Below are 19311 nucleotides of genomic sequence, written 5' to 3'. Positions count from 1 at the left end.
TTTCCTGTTGCTCGCCAAACCTCTTATTTTCCTCTTTCCCCTGCGGACTGCCGTCTGCACTGCACTGACAGGAATGTGCTTCAAAGACCCGACTTTGACACAGTAACAGTTTTACTGGGAAAAAAAAGACCTAGTCCACTTTTCACCCCACATTTCATCAGTAAGGCCCTTTTGATTATAACTGGGTTTTAAGTTTAGAGGGCAGTGTACTGCATAGACCAACTTTATCTGGCATCTCATGGCAAATGTATGGATTTGCTTGAAATAAAATGGTTATCATATGATATTTGTAAGAAATAGTATTGCAAAATTAATATTCTTAACCAAAATATGAGTAGAATACTGGTCTAGTACAAAAGTTAAAGCTGCAATAACTGATATTTTTGCTGTCCTTCACTGGTCCTTAAGAAGTTCTGCCTTAACCTATGGCACTGATCATCCACTGACAGCCCGAGGGCAACATCACTCCCACCCACAGCTTCCCATCCAAATACAGAAATTATGAGAAAGGAAAATATGTTGTAAATATTTTATAAAGACCTACAGCTATAAAAGTAATCCCGAAACAATTGGATGGACAGTTTTATCATGCTTACTTTTGATGTCTGGTTAATTTTACAGAAATCCACCTGTCAGCCATTAATGAGGAATTTTCAGCCAGGAGTATCACCACTCACTGCGCTGGTTGTAGCTAAGCTGAGCATCAGTGGAGATAAAACAGTCCCCTTCCTTCGTGCCTGACATATTGCATGTGCCTTACCCTGTCTGTGGAGAATAAGGGCATAATGATGGTTGATGGACAAAAAGATGAACAACAGAGCAGCCCCAGAAATATGTAGCCAAGACATCTCAACTGCCCCCTTGTGGCTGGCTGTAGTATAGATAATAGGGGCAGCTCTCACTGTTAAAGGTTATAGATTATGCACATTTTGGGATAAAATAAAAGAACACAATTAGACCAATATATACATATACATTCACACACATAACATATGGTCTGTTTGCCCGTTTGTCTTGACTGTGGGCGATTTGGGGTCTGTTTTTAGTAGGGGGTGGAGTAGCAGCAGGGAATCAATGTTAATCTTGACATTATCTTTTGTTAATATCTGACTGAGAGCCCCCTGGTGGCAGGATTTATATACTGTGTGTTTAAGGTAAACAAAAGTACTCTAACTTTAGTAGAAATGTGTATGGAGAAAATCTGCACCTCAGCTCAAAACATATCAAGTTATTAAGATATAAAAGACATTTTCACTGCAATGGAAATTTGACAATAATTACCCCCTTGAGAACGCGCTTAATCCTTCTCATTTTTGTGTCTATTGTATGAGGTGAGTGTTGAAAAGCTCACATTCCCCTTCAAATTAATGTTGACACAATGGGGCTTAAGTGCCTTTTGTGCTCTAGCAGTTGTTCCAGTCAAAGTGTATCTTAATGGTAAATGCAGTTGTCTCTTGGATGCCAGACAGACTCTGCTGTGTGAAAAGGCTTCATTCAGCAGAGTCTGAGATGTTTTCATGTTAGTAATATAAATTCCACCCCTTGTTCTCAGGCTCTGTAATCTCTCACTTTTGGCTCAAGGCTGAAGAAACAGCTGGAAGCTCTCACATCATCTGTCATGTAGAGAAGACAGCAAATTGTTTTCTTTTATTTATCAGTGCTTATTTTTCATCTTTGCTAGTCTGTTGTTCTAAGAGCCTCAGGGTGCTTTTCCCCAAAAGGCTCTCTGTATGGAGTTTTTTTTTTTAACATTATCTTGTGTGGAAATGGGATATTGCTTCATATGTACTTATTTTGGAAAGCAATTTCCTGATAAATACACGACTGGCTCTCCTCCCACTTAAATCCATTCAGAGCGTGATTATTTTAGCTGTGATAAGACAGCGCAGAGTCTAAATGTAATGTTGACTTTAATTGCATTTTAAGAGCGTAATACCTCATTTCCAGAACCCCATATCTTTATATTCAGTACCAGTCTGTGTAACAGCTATATGCAGATATGCCTGTGGAGTCTCCATAGACATGCTCAGTTCATGCTGCTCCTTTACTGAACTGTAGAGCTGCATTTATTTTAGAGCTGACCTTAAGTCCTCAAGTTCCCTCCAGCAAAAGGAAGTGTGCCAAAATAGGGACAATGTAATGTCCCAATCTAGAACAGATTAGTTTCTGTTTGTTGTTGTACTACATTTCTCTTGACTGATTTTGAATACAAGCATAAAATAATCATTTATATTCCTGAAAAAACATGTGCCTTTTACCTTACAACAAATAAAAGCTAAATGTTACTGCACATTGGATTAAAGGATTACACAGCAGGATTCAAAAGCCGACCAATGCCACTCTCCAGAGCGCATTATAGGCTTCATTAAGAAGCTCAAAGTAAGTTTATGTGAAATAGTAATCAAGGTTATGTGCCAGACAAGAGGTGCATCAGTCACATGCACACCTAAGGAGGCTGACAAGGACAAACAAACTGTAAAAGCTAAACAGATTATATGGGGCTTCAGATTCAGGGACATGCAGGGACAGAGCAGCGAAAACATAGAGACGTGAAAGCAAAAACATGCTGCTGAAACAGACACATTAACAGCAAACACAACAAACAGATACAAAAACCCAGAAAACAAATGCAGCATTAAGACAGTCTGGCCGCAGACGGTTCATCTCTGATGGTCACTCTAAACAGACTTATCATCTGAGGCGCTGACGCTGAGTGGAAATACATGCTAAAATTTTCAAAACAGAATCAGATTAAACTGGTTAAGGTAAGGGTTAGGATACAAAAAGTTAAAAGTTAAAAATCTGACCCACAAAACCTGATTACAAAACATAAAATACAGTGGAGTAAACTGCTTAGAGAAAAAAGCTCATCCTCCATGAAAACATGGTAATGCAGCAAGCATAGCTTACGTAGCTCTTTTAGCTGAGTAAGCTACATAGATAACAAAGCTATGTACCCAACAGAGCTATGTACCCAACATAGCTACGTAGCTACCATAGCTAAAATTAAGCTCACAGCAGCTGTTTAAGCTACATATCAACAGTATTTATGTAACAGAAGCAAAATGCACATCTGTAGTTCCCTGTTTTTTTTTTTTGTTATAATTACACAAAATTACCTGGTAGTTATCCACAAGCCTGAGAGAAACTCTGAAATCCATGATGCACTATGTTGTTTGTAGCCCCTCCTTCCTTTGTTTTCTTCTTCGTTGGTTGTTTGTATATATTATTTTCGCCCCCTTCCCTCTCCCCTCTGAAATGACTCCCAGTGGGAGAGGTGGGTGTCCATTGTTTTGTTTAAGTTTCTATCTGTTTCCATCTTTATGTTAAACGTTATATCTTGTACATGTTTTAGTTCTTATAATGTCTTTAGTTATTTTTCCACTTGTTAACACGTTTATTTGCTTTAAGTTTCTTCTCTCCTTAGTTTTATTGATGTTTGTTTGTTTGCTGCGCATGGTAAGCTAGCTCACGTGCGCAGCGTACACAGTTAGCTTGTGTTCACTTATGTCAAACTTTGTCATGTACTGTATTTCTGTTATGTGTAGGATATGGAGCGGGCTGTGGCTCATGGGAGTTTCTGTCTTTTTATATCGTTTGCCAGGTACGCATTGTTCGTTTTGTAAATATATTTTATCCATGACGCCCTCTGAAATGACTCCCAGTGGGAGAGGATATGGAGCGGGCTGTGGCTCATGGGAGTTTCTGTCTTTTTATATCGTTTGCCAGCCAATAAAAGTGGTCGAAGTCAGAGATCCAGTGTCGCAGTCTCTTCCCATCCACCATAAACACAACGCAGAGATATTGCCACCGGTTACATTTAGACTTAGATAGCTTTGGCTTCATTTGCTAATGCTCATGTTGCTAACTCTCTGAATTCTAAAGCTTAATTAGCAATGTGTTGTTTAATAGCAAACATAGCTAAAGCTAAGCTCACAAAACTGCTATGTAAGCTATGCAGATACATTATCTATGTAACTATGTTAGCTTTTGCTAAGTTTTCTAAGCTCACGTCGGAAAGCTAAGTTGGCACTAATGTAGCTATGTAGCCAGCATAACTAAGAGCCAAGATTAACGAGCTAGGTAAGCAATATATAAATGGTATCCATGTAGCTCCGTTAGCTTTAGCTATGTTTTCTAAAGCTCACATTGCTTAAGATATCTTAGTTATAGATAATGTAGCTATGTAGCTAATGTAGCTAACAGCTAAAGTTAAACTCACAAAGCAGCTATTTATTGCAGAAATGTTTTCTATTTAGCCATGTTTGGTATGGCTTGAATTGCCAAAGCTGACTTGGCTACATTGGCTTAATATTAATTGGCTAGCATGGCTATGTTAACAATACCTAAAGCTTATGAAGCCTGAAGCAAGCTGGCGTTCATGTAACTACTTCTAAAATGGGTCTTTACATAATTTAATGTTGGATAAGACCTCTTACCATTTTCTCTGTTTTATTAATGAAATGTTTCCCTGTAATGTGGTTATTTCATGAATGTAACTGCCAGACTTTGTCTATGAATAAAGTTAAATTTAAAAGAAAAATTTCAAACTGGAAATACATTGTACCAGCAGATCATAGCACTTGGTTTTTGAGATACACGGCGTCTCAGATGAACTATCTGTTGGCCATGCAGCCATGATGGTCTGCAGCCGGCCCACTCTCAATGCAACAGAAAACCTCAGCATGGATTTCACAATAGAAGAACCCCAGGCCTGTAGGGGGTGTAGTTTTGGATCTGGGTTTTAGTAAAACTTGAACAGCTTTGAAAGGACAGATTTATGTTCTCTGAGAGCACAGAATTATATACAGTAGTTTGTCAAAAAAAATCTGAATCTGATAAAATCATAGCATGAGTTTTCTCTCTTTCTTTCACTGAAATAATTTTCATCTGAACAGCGTCCTCACAGGCATCAAGCCATCTGTCATGATAACTTTGATTGCAGATTTTTTTTCTGCCACATATGTTGTCTGGCATTTCATCTTTTTGACATTGCCCTGTTTGTTCTTTTCACAGGTTGTATTCTGTTTGTTCGTTTCAGCTGTTAAATCATTTTAATTTATTTGCAGCAGGTTTTTGACTAAATGACTAATTAAGTGTCCTCTGCTACACAAAATAAACAAACTGTACCTTTGTACTGTTAGATCACATAAAATGAGGAAAAAGTGCAGATCAGTGAAACAAAGGAAACTCACTCTCAAACTCACAAAGGCTTTATATAAACACACATTTTGTCACAGTTGAGTTATAGGAGATTTGAGCATCTCGATCACCTTACTTTCACTTTAAATATACAACCACAGAAATGGTCCTCCAGGTCATTGAATACATAGTATCTAGATACATAGAAGACGGTAATGCATATTTTTCTAATTAGAGTAGTGTTCTGTTTTTAGGGCATAACACCCAACATTATTGAGAGAAGACTCCCTGAGTAACATGGTAGACAAGTATTACCTGTCTGTGCATAGCTCTACAGAGATCTGCTGTAGTTTTGTAAGGAATGAAAACAGCAGTTGACATGCTGTAGTAGCAGCCCATCATGCATTGGACATAGCACCCATAGACGAACGACTTGTGGGGAGTCTTTATCACCATCAGAAAAAATGTTTCAGGGTATGAATCAGGCCCCTTTTCTATGTCTTCAATGCAAACATTCACGTGTCATGGCGAAACAATTTTATCTGAAGAGACATGCCTCCAAGGATGCTAAAGATTATTTAACAGTGACTGGATAACCTTTAAAGAAGAATGAAAAGTGCTACATAAAACTCGCCTTGAAATATTATAAAATTGACCAAACGATTTTTTTTTTTAGACTCTGGTAAGAGATGTAAACTTAAAAGTAGCTTCAGCTTTGCTGGGCTCTTAGTGTTTGGAGGACTGTAGGTTTTGAGAGTAAATAATAACTGAAATAAAATAGCAGCTTGGATGTTTAGCTCAGTGGTTTTAGTCGATCAGTCAGAAAACAATATCAACTCTGCAGCTGCTCCCGTTTTAAAGAGTTCAAGAGTCTTATGAGGTTGGTTAGTCTCCAGTGTCTCCTAAAGCATTTCTTATAAACAAACAAACACAAAGTTGATAGTTTAGACAGTTTTCCTCCATTCAATATGACACATGCATTCTTTTGGTAACTAAAATACACAGTATTTGCTATTGCTTTGGCTATCTTGAAGTTGAATAACAAGATGTCACCCTACTTGGAATCATTCACAGAAGAGTAAGTCTCATTAATGTTCAGTTTTTTTTTTTTTCAAACTGAAATATTAGTGTAGATCAGACATCAGGTCAATGTAATGTCTATGTAAATTGTCATTGTGCAGCTCAGAGACAGAGAGCATTTGGTTTACATCGTTTCAGCCTTGAAGTCGCTACACTTCTCCCATGTTCTCATGTTCAGCCCAAGCCAAAGTTCAAATCCATCAGTAGGTTTAGATTTGCTCATCTCAGAAGCTTTGCCCTGCTCCTTTTTACTTCTGTGAGAACTGGAACCACAGTGTCTGCAATCATAAACACATCTCCCATGCATGACATTATCACAGTGAAATTCCCTGAGGAGAGAGAAGATAACGCCTCATTTTGAGCTTTTAGACCCCTTAGATTTTTTCTCCTCTTTTTCCTTTTCCTGCTGCTGCTTCTTCTCCCTCTTTTTCTCCTCCTTGGCCTCCTTGTACTTCCACACAGGAGGCTCCAGGTAGCCCCTCTGCCTCTTTTTCTTCTTCTCTTTCTTTGGAGTAGGCTCTCCAGATTTTGTCACTTCAATCTTAGGAATACAGCCGGAGGGGAAGATGCTGTTCCTGTGCGCCATGTTGCGGGGAATGTAGCTTCTCATGCCGCCTGCTGGCACACTCTCCCTGCGCTCTGAGTCCTGGCAGCAGGAGGTCAGAGACACAGAGGCGGCTGAAACAGCAGTAGGAGAAGCAGAGGTGATTGAGCCTTTACTGTGGGACACTGTACCCTCCTCTAAATCCTTGATGCTGTACTTTTCAACCAGTTCAGGGATGGCATACCGGCGCTTGCCAATCTCTGGGGGACTGGCGGGACAGAGGGGACGGCAACCAGTGGACACTAGGGGGCTGTGGATGCTGGTGGTCATCCGTACCATGTGGTCAAACACCCCGTTGTCCTCGGGGTCATGAGGGAAATTAAAAGTAAGGCTGTCTTTAATGCGCTGTCTCAGCTTCTGACTGGCAGATTTGGTAGCTGTAGCCTTTGCTACCAGTTGCTTCAGCTCAGGCCACTCTGGAAAATATTGCTCACAGAACTGCTCAGCGACTGGGTGAGCCTGAAGGCGCCGCAGTCGCACAAAAGTCTCAAACCTTCCTGTCCTTAAGACCCAATCCTTCAGACCTCTGCCTTGAACAAGGTCCATTGCATTCACATCAGCACCTACATGGAGTGTTGGAAAAAGCAGAATTCAGAGAAGTCAATTACAGTGACATTTCATAAGCAATAATATCTTGATAACATGTTATCATATGTTAAAAAAAAGTCGTAAAAAACTTTAGACTGCATTGAATGCACACGTTAGTTTAGTACTGGATTCCACAGAATAGAGGAAATCAGCTCAATAATTCTCCCACCATGCATCACAGTTATGTCAAGAGCACAATCAGTTGAGTAGGCGATATCATAGCAGAAGTAATCCTGGCCATTTTACTGTGTGGTGGAAAAGGATAAAGGTTGCAGTTTGGTAAAATAAATAAATAGGTAAACAAATAAACCAAGTCAGGCAAGGGTTTTAGATACCAGTGATCCCCTTTATCTTACAGCATTAAATGTATGTGACTTAAAAAATGTTAAAATCAAGGGTTTCTGTCGTCTCCTTTTCATAATCATCTTAGTTCAAAATGCTAATATTAGAATGTTCCAGTTATAGTAAACATCCGTGTTACTGCCGCTTCTTCACAAATTAAGAAAATAAGTTAACGTTGGATATGGCCAGAAAAGCCATAAATCTGTCTCTTATTTATTGTTGTTGCCGTGCTTGCTTTCCAGCCTTCTATTTCTCCCTTTTCTTTGTCTGCATCTCTTTCTTCTCGCTTTCTGCATCATCTGCAAGGGTCTGGCTAGAGACCGTTCATCTCTGACGGCCACTCTTATAGACTGTTTATCTGAGACATCTCAGAAAGGAAGTGGTGTAATTTGCCGGTGCAACATATTTACGGTTTTAGATTTTTAAAAACAAATTCAACTTTATTCATGAACAAAGTCTGCCAGTTACATTCATGAAGTAATGACATTGCAAACATTACAGACTAAAAAACATTTCATAAAAAGAGAGAGCAAAAGTAGTGTATGGACCTGCCTAGAAGTAGTTAAACGAACAATGGCCTGCTTTAGCTTCATAAGCTTTAGCTAAAGCTAACATAGCTATGCTAGCTACGCAATTAACATTACTATATAAGCCAATGTAGTTGAGCTTTTGCAAACATAGCTAAAGCTAATGTAGCTATACAGATAACGTATTAATGTAGCTTACATAGCTTCTTTATGAGCTAAACTTTAGCTATGTAGCTCCATTATCTATAGCTATTTTAGCTTTAGCAATGTGAGCCATAGCAAATGTAGCCAAAGCTAACTTAGATATTGGATATAGGATAATGTACGCAACTTGCGTGGCTGCTTTGTGAGCTTAGCTTTAGCTACGTAGCACTGTTATCTACACAGCTTACACAGCCAACGGAGCTACATAAGCTACGTTTGCTGCACTGCATTTTTTTTCAAGCTGTTTTCGTGTAAGCAGACTGTTTAGTTGGCTTTATTAGTTGTTTTGTGATTAGGTTTTGCAGGTCAGAATTTTAAACTTTAACCTTCATTATCCTAACCATTACCTTAACCCTTATCCTGACCCTAAACTGAAGTTGAATCCAATTTTGATTTGAAAGTTTCAGCGTGTATTTTTGTTCTGAGATGTACAGTGTCACAGATGAACAGTCTGTGAAAGTGGCTGTCAGTGATGAACGGTCCGCTGCTGGACCATCTTGTCTTCCCTCCCTTTTTTTGGTCTTTTCTCTTTTCTCTTGTCTCTCTTTCCCCCTTTGATATTTTCCTCCAATCCAAACAGTTTTGGCAGCTGACTGTTCAATCTCCTCTGAGGTTTTTTTGTCCATTGATGGGGAATTTCTCCTTGCCCCTATAATTTTGCTAAATGTTACTTAGCTCTAAACTCATGGAGGATTAATTTAGGGTCTTTATAAATAAAATAATGTAATATTATGGTCTAGACCTGCCCTCTCTGTAAAGTGTTTTGAGATACCATGGTTATTGTGAGCATAAAATAACTTTTTCACCTGCCATTTATGAACACAGCAACTCTATACAAATCAAGACTGATTGATTGAAAAATGTGCATTGTGTTTAAATGTTGATTACCATGCATTAGCAGGGCCGCCACACACTCTTCTCTGCCCTGTAGGCCTGCCTTGATGAGAGCTGTGAAGCCACGTGGATCCCTGACCTCAGTGTCCACACCAGCAAAATAGTTAAGGATGAAGTTCAGAATGGTGATGAAGCCTGGATTGAGGAAGATTAATTTTTTAGTATTAGTGTATTAATATTGTCTCTAGAACAGATTTCAGTGTTTCACTCTGTGTGTATCCACTCCAAATATATTTAGAAAGCTCATTTAAAAACAATAAAAAGAGGACCAAAGTGTACAATAAAGATTAAAAAAACACTGGACAATAAAAAGTTCAAACATTAGGACTGTTCAAACAGAGCATTAAAACAGGGAATATAAGTGTGCAGTAAGGTTTTATTTAAAAACAGGCTGCATGGGAGACAGACGAACATGTGGAGGCAGAGAATTCCAGAGCTTTGGCGCTACTGCTGGAAAGGCTCAGTCGCTTCTGAGCTTCAGCTTAGACTTCTGGACCATCAGAATCGACTGATGAGTGGATCGGAGTGTCTGTGGGAGAATATGGGGCTTTAAAAGGTCAAAGAGATGAGAAGGTATCAGCCATACCTGCCTGGGCAGCAATCATAAGGGCAGTGTTGCCATCATTGTCTTGGTGGTTGATGTCAATGTATGGACACACGTGCAGCTGTGTGACAATGTCTACAAAGCCCTTAGCTACAGCCAGCATCAGACCATTCTGATGAAGAAACAAAAAGAAACATGTTGATGAGCTTATGGTTGATCGAAACTTTTTTTGTCCTTCTCTTTTTATTTTAGATATTTCTGAGGTTGTGTCCCTGTGTCATAAGAAGGATAATGCACTCCATCTCACCCTGCCGTTGATGTCCAGCTCTGTTGCCTCTTCCTTGGTGACTCCTCTCTCAAGGATCCTTTGTAGGGATACGCTGGCGTTCCTTGCACAAGCCTCGTAGAGTGTTTTCGGCGGCTCTGTATGCTTTTCATCGGTTTCATATTCAGGAAGCACTGAGTCATCAGAAAGGACGCTCCCTGAGTCAGAATCATCCAGGAGGATCTCTGAGTCCTCGGACGGGCCTTCACCCAGGTGGGGGTCGTAATTTGCAGTGGCCATTGGACCCCCTTCTGCCTGGGATCACACCCACATCTGGAGTAAGAAAACATTCAATTTCCTTATCTATGGGCAAAAATGTACAGATCCAATGCACAAATCTTTATACTCTGCCTTATTGGTCATCTGAGCTATTTGTTAATTTATATTAAATCGTGCTTGTTACATTTCCTGTAGTAAGTAAAGACTAGCCCTAATGACTTACACATTAGTGCTTTTGGCAGCATCCAAAATTCTTAGAACAAGAATTTCATGGGAGGCATAGAAAATGTTTACTTATCCTAATATGAAAGGTGTAAGTCTGAGAAAATATTTGTGTCAAATTAGTGTAATATTAGTGTCAACTTGTTTGGATTATGCTTGATTTTTCCCAAAAATAAGCATCTTAGACCGGTTCAAGTATATCTGCAAGACTACCAGCAGAACAGCTTTTGAAGATGGCATGTTAAATAGAGCTGGAGTCCTGATAGGTCCTTGTCTATAAGGAAGGTGTCTGAAGAGGATAAGAAGCTTCACCTCACCTCAGCGCTCCTGTCAGAGCAGCTGATCTGCAAGTCTGTGATTCAAAAAATAGGCAGGCTAACTGTATAACATGTTTCCAACCATGTTTATGTACAAGCTCAGCCATTTTTAGAGTCAAGAAGAGAATAAACATGTATATTTTTAGCATATTAAAGCATTTTATTAGTTAAAAATGCAGCAAAATCAAACCAGACCTTTAAATATGTTTGCTAATAAATGATAGTTTCAGTGAGTGAAACTACTCTGCAGCCCTAGGAGCTAAGTCTGTGAGAGTTGTATGAATGAAAGCGTTGTAGGAGGAGTGTACTGGGTTGAGAAAGGCCATATGGTGCCGGAAGCAAGGGGAAGCCAGCATCTGTTATGTTGTCTGAACTCTGTCACACTTCTCCTCAGTACATGGGAAAATCCAGACATTTTCTGCTTTAAATCCATAAAACCACGCACAGGCAATTTATACGACGGTTATGTATGTAAACAAGAAAATGGCACTTTGTGATGAGACAGCTTTGATTTCCTAGGATCTTAAATGTGTGTTAGAAGGTGCTTGATTGCTTTCTAGTAAAGACTTAAAAGTTACAGTCTTCACTGTGCATACATCACATCACATCACATCCCCTCTGAGCAAATTCTCATTGATAAATCTGTGCACAAAGTAGCTTTACATGTGCTGACAAAGGCATATTAATGTAAAGTAATTAGATTAAAGCATCTTTTGGGTAAGCTTCTGTTAAATTAGCTACTCAATAGAGCCATAGAGCTACACATAGAGCTACTCAACTCCATTAATCCTGCAAATATATGTTCCCTTTTCAGTGTTGTGTCATGCAGAAGAATGAAGATTATTATAGCACAAACTTTTCTCTCTCTTCCTCTTTTTTATTTTGTTTTGCAAAGACAAAGGAAGCTGCTTTGCCATTGTGGCCTTCTTGAGTAACAGCTTGCATTCTGTTTAAACTTCTTCCTCTGAATCTCAAATATGAGAGTTCTGTTTTATGTTAGGGAGATGTAAAAAGTTTGCATTTGTGCAAAAGCAGGGTCCAAAATAATCTTAAATGATATAGTAAAAGCCAGAGCCTCACCCTTAAACAGTCCAGTCAAGAGTTAGTCCTCCTCTTTTGGTCTTGGGGTTAAACCATCCTCATATTGGACTTCCACTCTTCCTGTTGGCTCTTGTTGGAAACTAGTAACTTTAAGTTTCCCAAAGTGACACCAGCTGAATTCCTTCCCCCCTCCCTCCATCTCTCCATCTGGCCAGTTAGGTTGCAGCAATCCATCCAGGTCCCAACATAGACTATGATGTCCTAAGTCAGGCAACATGCTCTCGCTCCTCTCATCCTGATTATAGAAGATTTAAGGATTAAGAGAAAGAAACAGACAGCAGCCAACCTTGCTCCTCTTACAGTCGGTTGAGTTAGTCTGCTCTCTCTTTCTCATCTCTCTCTCTCTGAGAATCCGGCCATCCACAGCTCTCTGCTGCCCGTCTGTTGTGTCAGAAAAAAAACCTCTCCAACTAAGTGAATCACACAGGCTGTGGCTCCTAAATGTGGAGCAGTGCCGAGGACCCCCTGCCTGAAATAATTTCAGTGTGTCTGTGATGGGAGACAGCGACTTGGGGTCTGTTTTCCCATGGAAATCCATTTGCTAGGACAACAAACTAACCCTGCTGTTACTCCGAGCCAGGGGGCTGTGGATATAATTATTCTCGTGACGGGGATGACACACACAGACATGCATGGAAACACATGGGTGATTTGTGATGTTTGGGCACAAATGCTAAACATAACTCACTACAAAGCTTCTGCGTTAGATGTTCAAGGAAGCCACTAATCTGCAAAATCTGCACGATCAAATCAAAAGCCCACAAGACAATGCTCAAAGTTTTCCTGCTTTTCTCAAAAAAATCTGCAGAACATATTCAGCAGGATTTTTTTTCCACAATAAACTTTGCTACATTATTTAGAAACCAGTTTAAGATGCTTGAATAAAACTTTTAGTACTTTAATTTCATTGTAAACCCTATTTCGTAACTACAAGCTTTATGTCTTGAAGGCTCCCATATGTGTGCAGGAGTATTTTGTTAACATGTTTATTAATAGCACCCCAGACCCATTCACGTGGTATCAAAGGTGCATGTAAACAGATTAACCCTGATATTCAGCTGGAGTTAGGCCAATCTGACTTCGTGCATGTGGAGGTACCATGTGTTATGCAACAGTTTCTTTGTGTTAAAGTGAGGCAGACTGCCCCCATGTGATCAAACTGGGTGATGCAATGCTCAGAAGAGACTATTAATAGAATGTTCAGAGAGTTTATGATTAAAATTAGCATTTCTTATTGAGCTATTTCATTGACATATGTTAGCAACACCTTAAAACTCAAGGTAGTTGTATTAGAACCTAGAAAGGTACATTTGTTATGCAGACAGGAGTTTCAGTAGATAGAAACAACAAATATCAGCAATACTAATTCACAGTTGAACACATATCCATATGAAACAGGTTAAAAACTTACACTAGAATTTAAAACAGCTATTATCAATTTAATGAAAAGTGCTTCCAAAGAAATCCACTCTAAATTGGGTGCCTGGTTATGGAACAGACCTTAAATAACACTGATACTGACCTTTCAAAGCAAAAGAGAGCATCAGTGACAAGAGTGGTTATTTCTACATTATTTTCTCTGATTCCTGCTTATGCTGTTGCTGGATAGGAGTCAGACAATTTGACTCAAAGCACCCATCCAATACAGAGTGTGGTATGTCTGACCGTCAAAAGACAGCAATGAGAGTTTTTATTATATAACACTTTATTATCAAGTAATTCCTTTTAATTTTGAGCAGTTCTCTGGTAATTAGGTTATATTTTGCCCTAAACCTAATTATTAAGTGACATTTATTCAGAAAGCACTCCATTAGTCTTGTGGGTCAAAATAATGACATTATCTGGGAATTATCAAGCAACTGATATGGAAAACAATTGGCTTATTTCTAATAAATTACTTGGTAAAATAACACATAATTAACAGAGAACCAGAGAGTTTTACCAAGTAATAAGTCAGTGATATTATGGAAGAATTTACCTAGTAATAATGATCAATTATCAAGTAATTCCTTGTGAGAATTATTGTGGGAGTTCTCTAGTAATTAGGTAGTATTTTACCCTAACCCTTTGACCCTAACCCCAGCCCTCACCCTAACCCTCATACTATTGTTGCAGCTTTCTAGTAATGAGGTGGTATTTTACCCTAACCCTGCTCTAACCCTAACCCTTATAATATTGTGTATTTTTGTATTTATGCCCTCTAAATTAAAGTGAGTCCTTTATGAATAATCAAGGAATTTTAGGGTTAGAGTAAGGGTGAAATACTCTCTCCTCTACCAGAGTGTTGACAAAATATTACAAGGAATTACTTGATATTTAATACATTTTTTCTGGTTAAGTACTTCCTTTTGATATTACCATATTTCTAAGTTATGGCTGGGTAAAATGCCAGCTTATTAAAAGGTAGTTACCACCTTGTTCTTGAGAAATTACCACATAATCAGCACTTACTGCTATTTAATTACTAGGTAATTAGGAACCACTTAGATAAAGTGTTACCAAAATACTTAATGCAAAGGGGTAAACCTCTTTATGAGGTACATAATGTTTGGTCATCCGTGCTGAAACTTCTCCACTCTGCGCAAATAACCAAATACTCAACACAAGCATGTTTAAAGGATTAGTCCGTATAGTATCTACAGGGCTTATCCAGTTTAGGGTTGCGCGGGCTGGGGCTGATCCCAGCTGCCATTTGGAGAGAGGAGGGGTACACCCTGGACAGGTCGCCTGTCAATCTCAAACAACCTGTCACGCTTAGGCTGACACCTACAAGCAATTTAGAGCAACCACTTAACCTAATGAGCTTGTCAGAGTACCCACAGAGAACCCACACATGCACAAGAAGAACATGCAAACTCCACACAGAAAGACTGGGACTGGGATCCACTTGACTGGAATGTGAACCGAGGTGTGTGGCGACAATGCTAACCACTGCATCACCATGCAGCTGCTGTTTTAATGACTTAGGTATCAATTTTCCATTTCTATAGAGTCCATACTTACTGAGCAAAGCTACTTTTAAAAATTGGACCCCCTTTGAAAGCAACTTGATGTTTTAATTAGCCCCCTTAAAGATTCAACCATCAAAACGATGTATTTCACACTGTCAGGCCAAACCTCCAGTAACAAGAGCCCTCTATATCCCATCAAATCCCTCCGCCAATTACTTACCAACGCTATGAAGCATCAGATCAGGCCTGTAGCGTCATTCTTATAAACCTGGCCCAATAGTGAAAAGGTGCTCTGTTTAGATACAACAGCCTGAGGTGGGACTTCTTACTGATAAACACAGGAAAAGGAGAAAAAGGAAATGTTTGGTAGCAAAGATTTATCGCTTGAGAAAAGGCCCAAACAGAAATAAAGCAGACAGGAAGATATCTAGAGGAAAGGGAAGTATGTTTGGCACAACAGGGTGGGGTAGTGTTGTGTGTGGTTTCTGCTTTGTCCTGTTAGATATGCAAGAATGATCCACTTTACCAGATGGGGGCAGCACAACACAGCACGCTTTAACACAAGGTTTGTGTTACCGGGTCTTTTCCTGAGGCTCCTCAAAGAGAATCCGTGCACTTTTACAAATGATTACTAATCTGATGTCAGAACATTTTGTCCCGGCTCGCCCCTCTTACACTTTTCTTTTAGGGTCAGGGTTATTTTCCTCCTTTTCTACAAATTCCTAACAGAGACATGCACTCATCAGTGCAAAAAGGAGCCTAGCTTCTCCCCAGACACCAGAGTACCCAGCAGAGGTCAGTGGTAGAGTAGAAAAACTTGGAAAGAGGCTTGGGAAGCAATGAGCTAAGTTTAGCCAGCTTAGTGACTGCTTCTAAAGGCAGCCGTGTGCTTGGCTAATATTAGACTGCTGGCAGTCTCTGCAGGTCCAGTCTTACCGGCACTTTGCTCTGACTCTGTGAGCATCTGTCATAATATTTCCTTCTCTGTGGCTATCAGACAGGCCCCCTCCCTCTCCCTGCCTTCACTTAGAGTTTTCAAGCATCTAGAAAGGCCCTGGAGATTGGGTAACGGCAAGGAAAAAAACATGTTAATACCAGGAAAGGAGGAGATTTTGGGAGAATTTCTTACAATGGAGAGAGGAAATTTTTGTAGAGTTGAAGGGTGGGTAAATAAGGCAAAGGTTATACTGCACATTTAAGGAATGATATATGAGAGCAGAAGTATTCAGACCTTCATCTTATGAGGTTTAAAATGAGGCCTGCATGGAATAGCCTGGGTTAGGGAAATATGAAGAAGATTTTGTGAAAATGCTAACATCAATAACAGCTTTCTCAACACATTTCTAAACTATGTGTACAATGTCCTTAATTATTGCATATAATGTACCTATTTTATTATATTTTTGCAATAAAAAGATCCCCTTGATGGCATATTCAACAATAACTTTTGGGTGATCCTTCACTAGAGATCAGGAAATTCTTAACTTGTTGAGACTGTGTCAGTTATTTTTACATAGATTCCGATTTTTTTTTTTTTTTTAAATCAAATCTAACCTTTTTTTGTATTTTACACATCATTTTTAGACATCAGTTGCTTATATATTCCTAGACTCCTAGATTAGTCAGTGGTGTTAGAAAAGATGATAGGGAATGGGGGAAGGAGACATGCAGCTCCAATCCCTGGTCAGATTCCAATCTGGTACATTGCAGTGCATAGTCAGCATCTTCCCCCATAGCTGGGAGAAACACACCCATGGCCTGGACTGTGTTATGAACTGTGACCAAAACAATGCAGTATGAGAATCTCAGGGTGCAGGAGGTTAAAACTCTGAGAAATTGTCTGTCCAAACTGATCCTGAAATTCAAGTTTAAATCAGTCATGTTTGTTTAAAACTGACCTGATTTACAAGTTTCATGTGGTGCTAAAGTATAAAAAGGTCCTGTACTTTGTTACTATAAATTTCATTTAAATGCAGCATGTCTATCTAGTGTTGAATCAGCAATGCCAGTATTATCGCACACTTATGACTCTGCAACAGAGACTTCAAATATACTTTGTCATTTACTAATGTGAGTGATGGTAGTTTTAACTCAAAAGGAAAATAAAGATAATGACTAAATACAATTCTAAAACAAACCCCCCAAAAAACAAAAACAAACAGTTAAACCCAAAATGGGAAGGTTGTGTTTTTTGGGAAATCTGCCCTCTGATTTTAGATAGTCCTTTGATACTTGGGAACCACATGATTTAAGCTCCAACAGAAATAGGCTAAATGAAATACTACTTTCACACCTCTTTTTTTCCTGTTTGCAAATGGAATCAAATCAGCATCTAACTTTGAATCAATTTTCATCACTGCTTTCGTCTTAACCCATTTTCCCCCTTTTTTTTTTGGCTAGTTTTAACCCATTCCTGCCATTTTCTGACACTTTTAACCCCTTTTGCTGCTTTGTGCAAGTTTTAACCAATTTCACAAATTTTTGCCACTTTAAACTAAGTTTTGCCAATTTTTAAAACACTTTTAATCCGCTGTTGCCAGTTATTGCCACTTTTTTGCATAATTTCACAACTGTTTGTTTATTTTTCCTCTACAGCTGTCAGTTTCTTTTTTAAACATTTCTTCTACTTTATTTTCTGGTGTTCTGATATTACTTTCCAAATGGTTTAGTCTAATATGTCCACCCACATTGTTGTTATTACCTTAAAAAAGTTAATTCCGTTTTAATAAAAGGGGTTTAGATCTTGAAAAAGACTGTATTGTGCTACAACATTATGAATGATATTAATTTTGTCACTCTGATAGGAGTGATTATTATTCAGAATAAAAATGAAATATGGTTATCACAGATTAACTGATGCACTGGGGCATGGAACAATTTAAAACGGCACAATTTATTGATGGCAAAATATCTGTGAGAGCAGATTTGTCTCCAGACTGCCAGGACATGCTGAGTCATTGTTTAGCAAAAGACACTAACCAGTGTCCAACTCTGGAGAAGCTGCGCCTTCATCCCTGGCTCGCAGAAAGCCAGCCCTGAACTCTGGTGGCTTGCCATGAAACCTTTGTGGTTTACAAAACATCTGTGATGCACTTCTTAAATGAAAGAGCTTTGAATCTGCTGATACAGAGGAGTTTGTTTGTAACATGTTTGATTTCAAAGTTGAGTCTGAAATATTCCAGACTTAAACTCTTCAAATTGTGCTTAACAAATTTATCAGACCACCACTCAATGTAAGGTTTATGCCACAGCTGCCGTAAGTTAACAGCATTGGTTATTGCCAGAACAAAAACGTCTACTATACAATTTTAGTGCGTCATGGAAATCCCTCTGGACTGAATCTGGTTGATTGTGAGTTCATTCAAAAAATCAGTGACCCCAAGGATACTTCAAAGCTGTACAGACACTATTTGACCAAAAAAAAGGGAATCTGGAGTACCAGAACTGTTGGACTGGCCAAGTCACAGGCCAGATTTGAATTCTGTTGAACACATTTGGGATTTAGTAGATTCACAGATTGATCACACATAAAGCAACTGCTAGAAACTATTTAAAACTCAATAACAGGAGACTGTCGAAAAGCACATAACAAAAACGCAGCAAGAATGCAAGCTGTTATCAAGGCCAAAGGAGGCCATACAAAATATTAAGTTTTGGGGTTATTATGTGTGGAAAAAATTATTTAGTTGCTTCAGTTTGCCAAATAAATGATAATAACATTTTTAGTTTAAAGCACGTTTTTGAAAGACTTGTAAAATATTTATGTTTTCTTTGCATCTTAGATATTATTTATCTGTATGGTAGTTGCTGAAATTTAAGGTCTTAGTTTTTCTTTAAAGTAGGGGGAAGGAGAACAGAGTGAGCTTAAGCTAATATTCATCCCTGTCTGAGAGCTTGTTGTACCTACTGATATATCTTGTGTTTTTAGTAACATACTGCCACGGCTCAAAACATTTCTATAAATATATTCAGCCGAGGAACTGTACTGGACACAGTGAACATCATCAAGGTGTAATTATTAAAAAGACGGCACTTTTCAGCTGGAATAACTCGGTTTACCGTTCGCTACCTGCCTGTGACGTCACATGCATACCCTCTATACAAGCTCAAGTCCATACACCATTTACCTGAGGGTAATTGACTTCCTGTTTGATAACAGACCTGCTTTAGCAAGATCAAAGATTTATTTTAAACATTTTGTTTCATATAACAGAACATGACAAGTACACATACATGAAAAAATACAGACAA

At 38.9% G+C, this 19311-nt stretch overlaps 1 protein-coding gene across 1 annotated transcript; it reads right to left on the bottom strand.

The window, feature by feature from the left end:
* Positions 1-5314: 5314 nt before the first annotated feature.
* On the bottom strand, positions 5315-13499 carry ankrd33aa (ankyrin repeat domain 33Aa). Its single transcript, XM_041799896.1, has 5 exons — positions 12089-13499; positions 10233-10523; positions 9968-10097; positions 9376-9516; positions 5315-7389 (listed from the first exon to the last, which is right to left on the bottom strand). Exons 2-5 carry the CDS (start codon positions 10488-10490, stop codon positions 6575-6577), a joined length of 1344 nt encoding a protein of 447 aa, XP_041655830.1. The 5' UTR covers positions 10491-10523; positions 12089-13499; the 3' UTR covers positions 5315-6574.
* Between the last annotated feature and the right edge of the window lie 5812 nt (positions 13500-19311).

Source organism: Cheilinus undulatus, linkage group 11, assembly GCF_018320785.1.
Source record: "Cheilinus undulatus linkage group 11, ASM1832078v1, whole genome shotgun sequence".
Taxonomy (NCBI): domain Eukaryota; kingdom Metazoa; phylum Chordata; class Actinopteri; order Labriformes; family Labridae; genus Cheilinus; species Cheilinus undulatus.
Note: the sequence above shows the minus strand (reverse complement) of the source record. Positions and strands in the feature narration are given on the sequence as shown.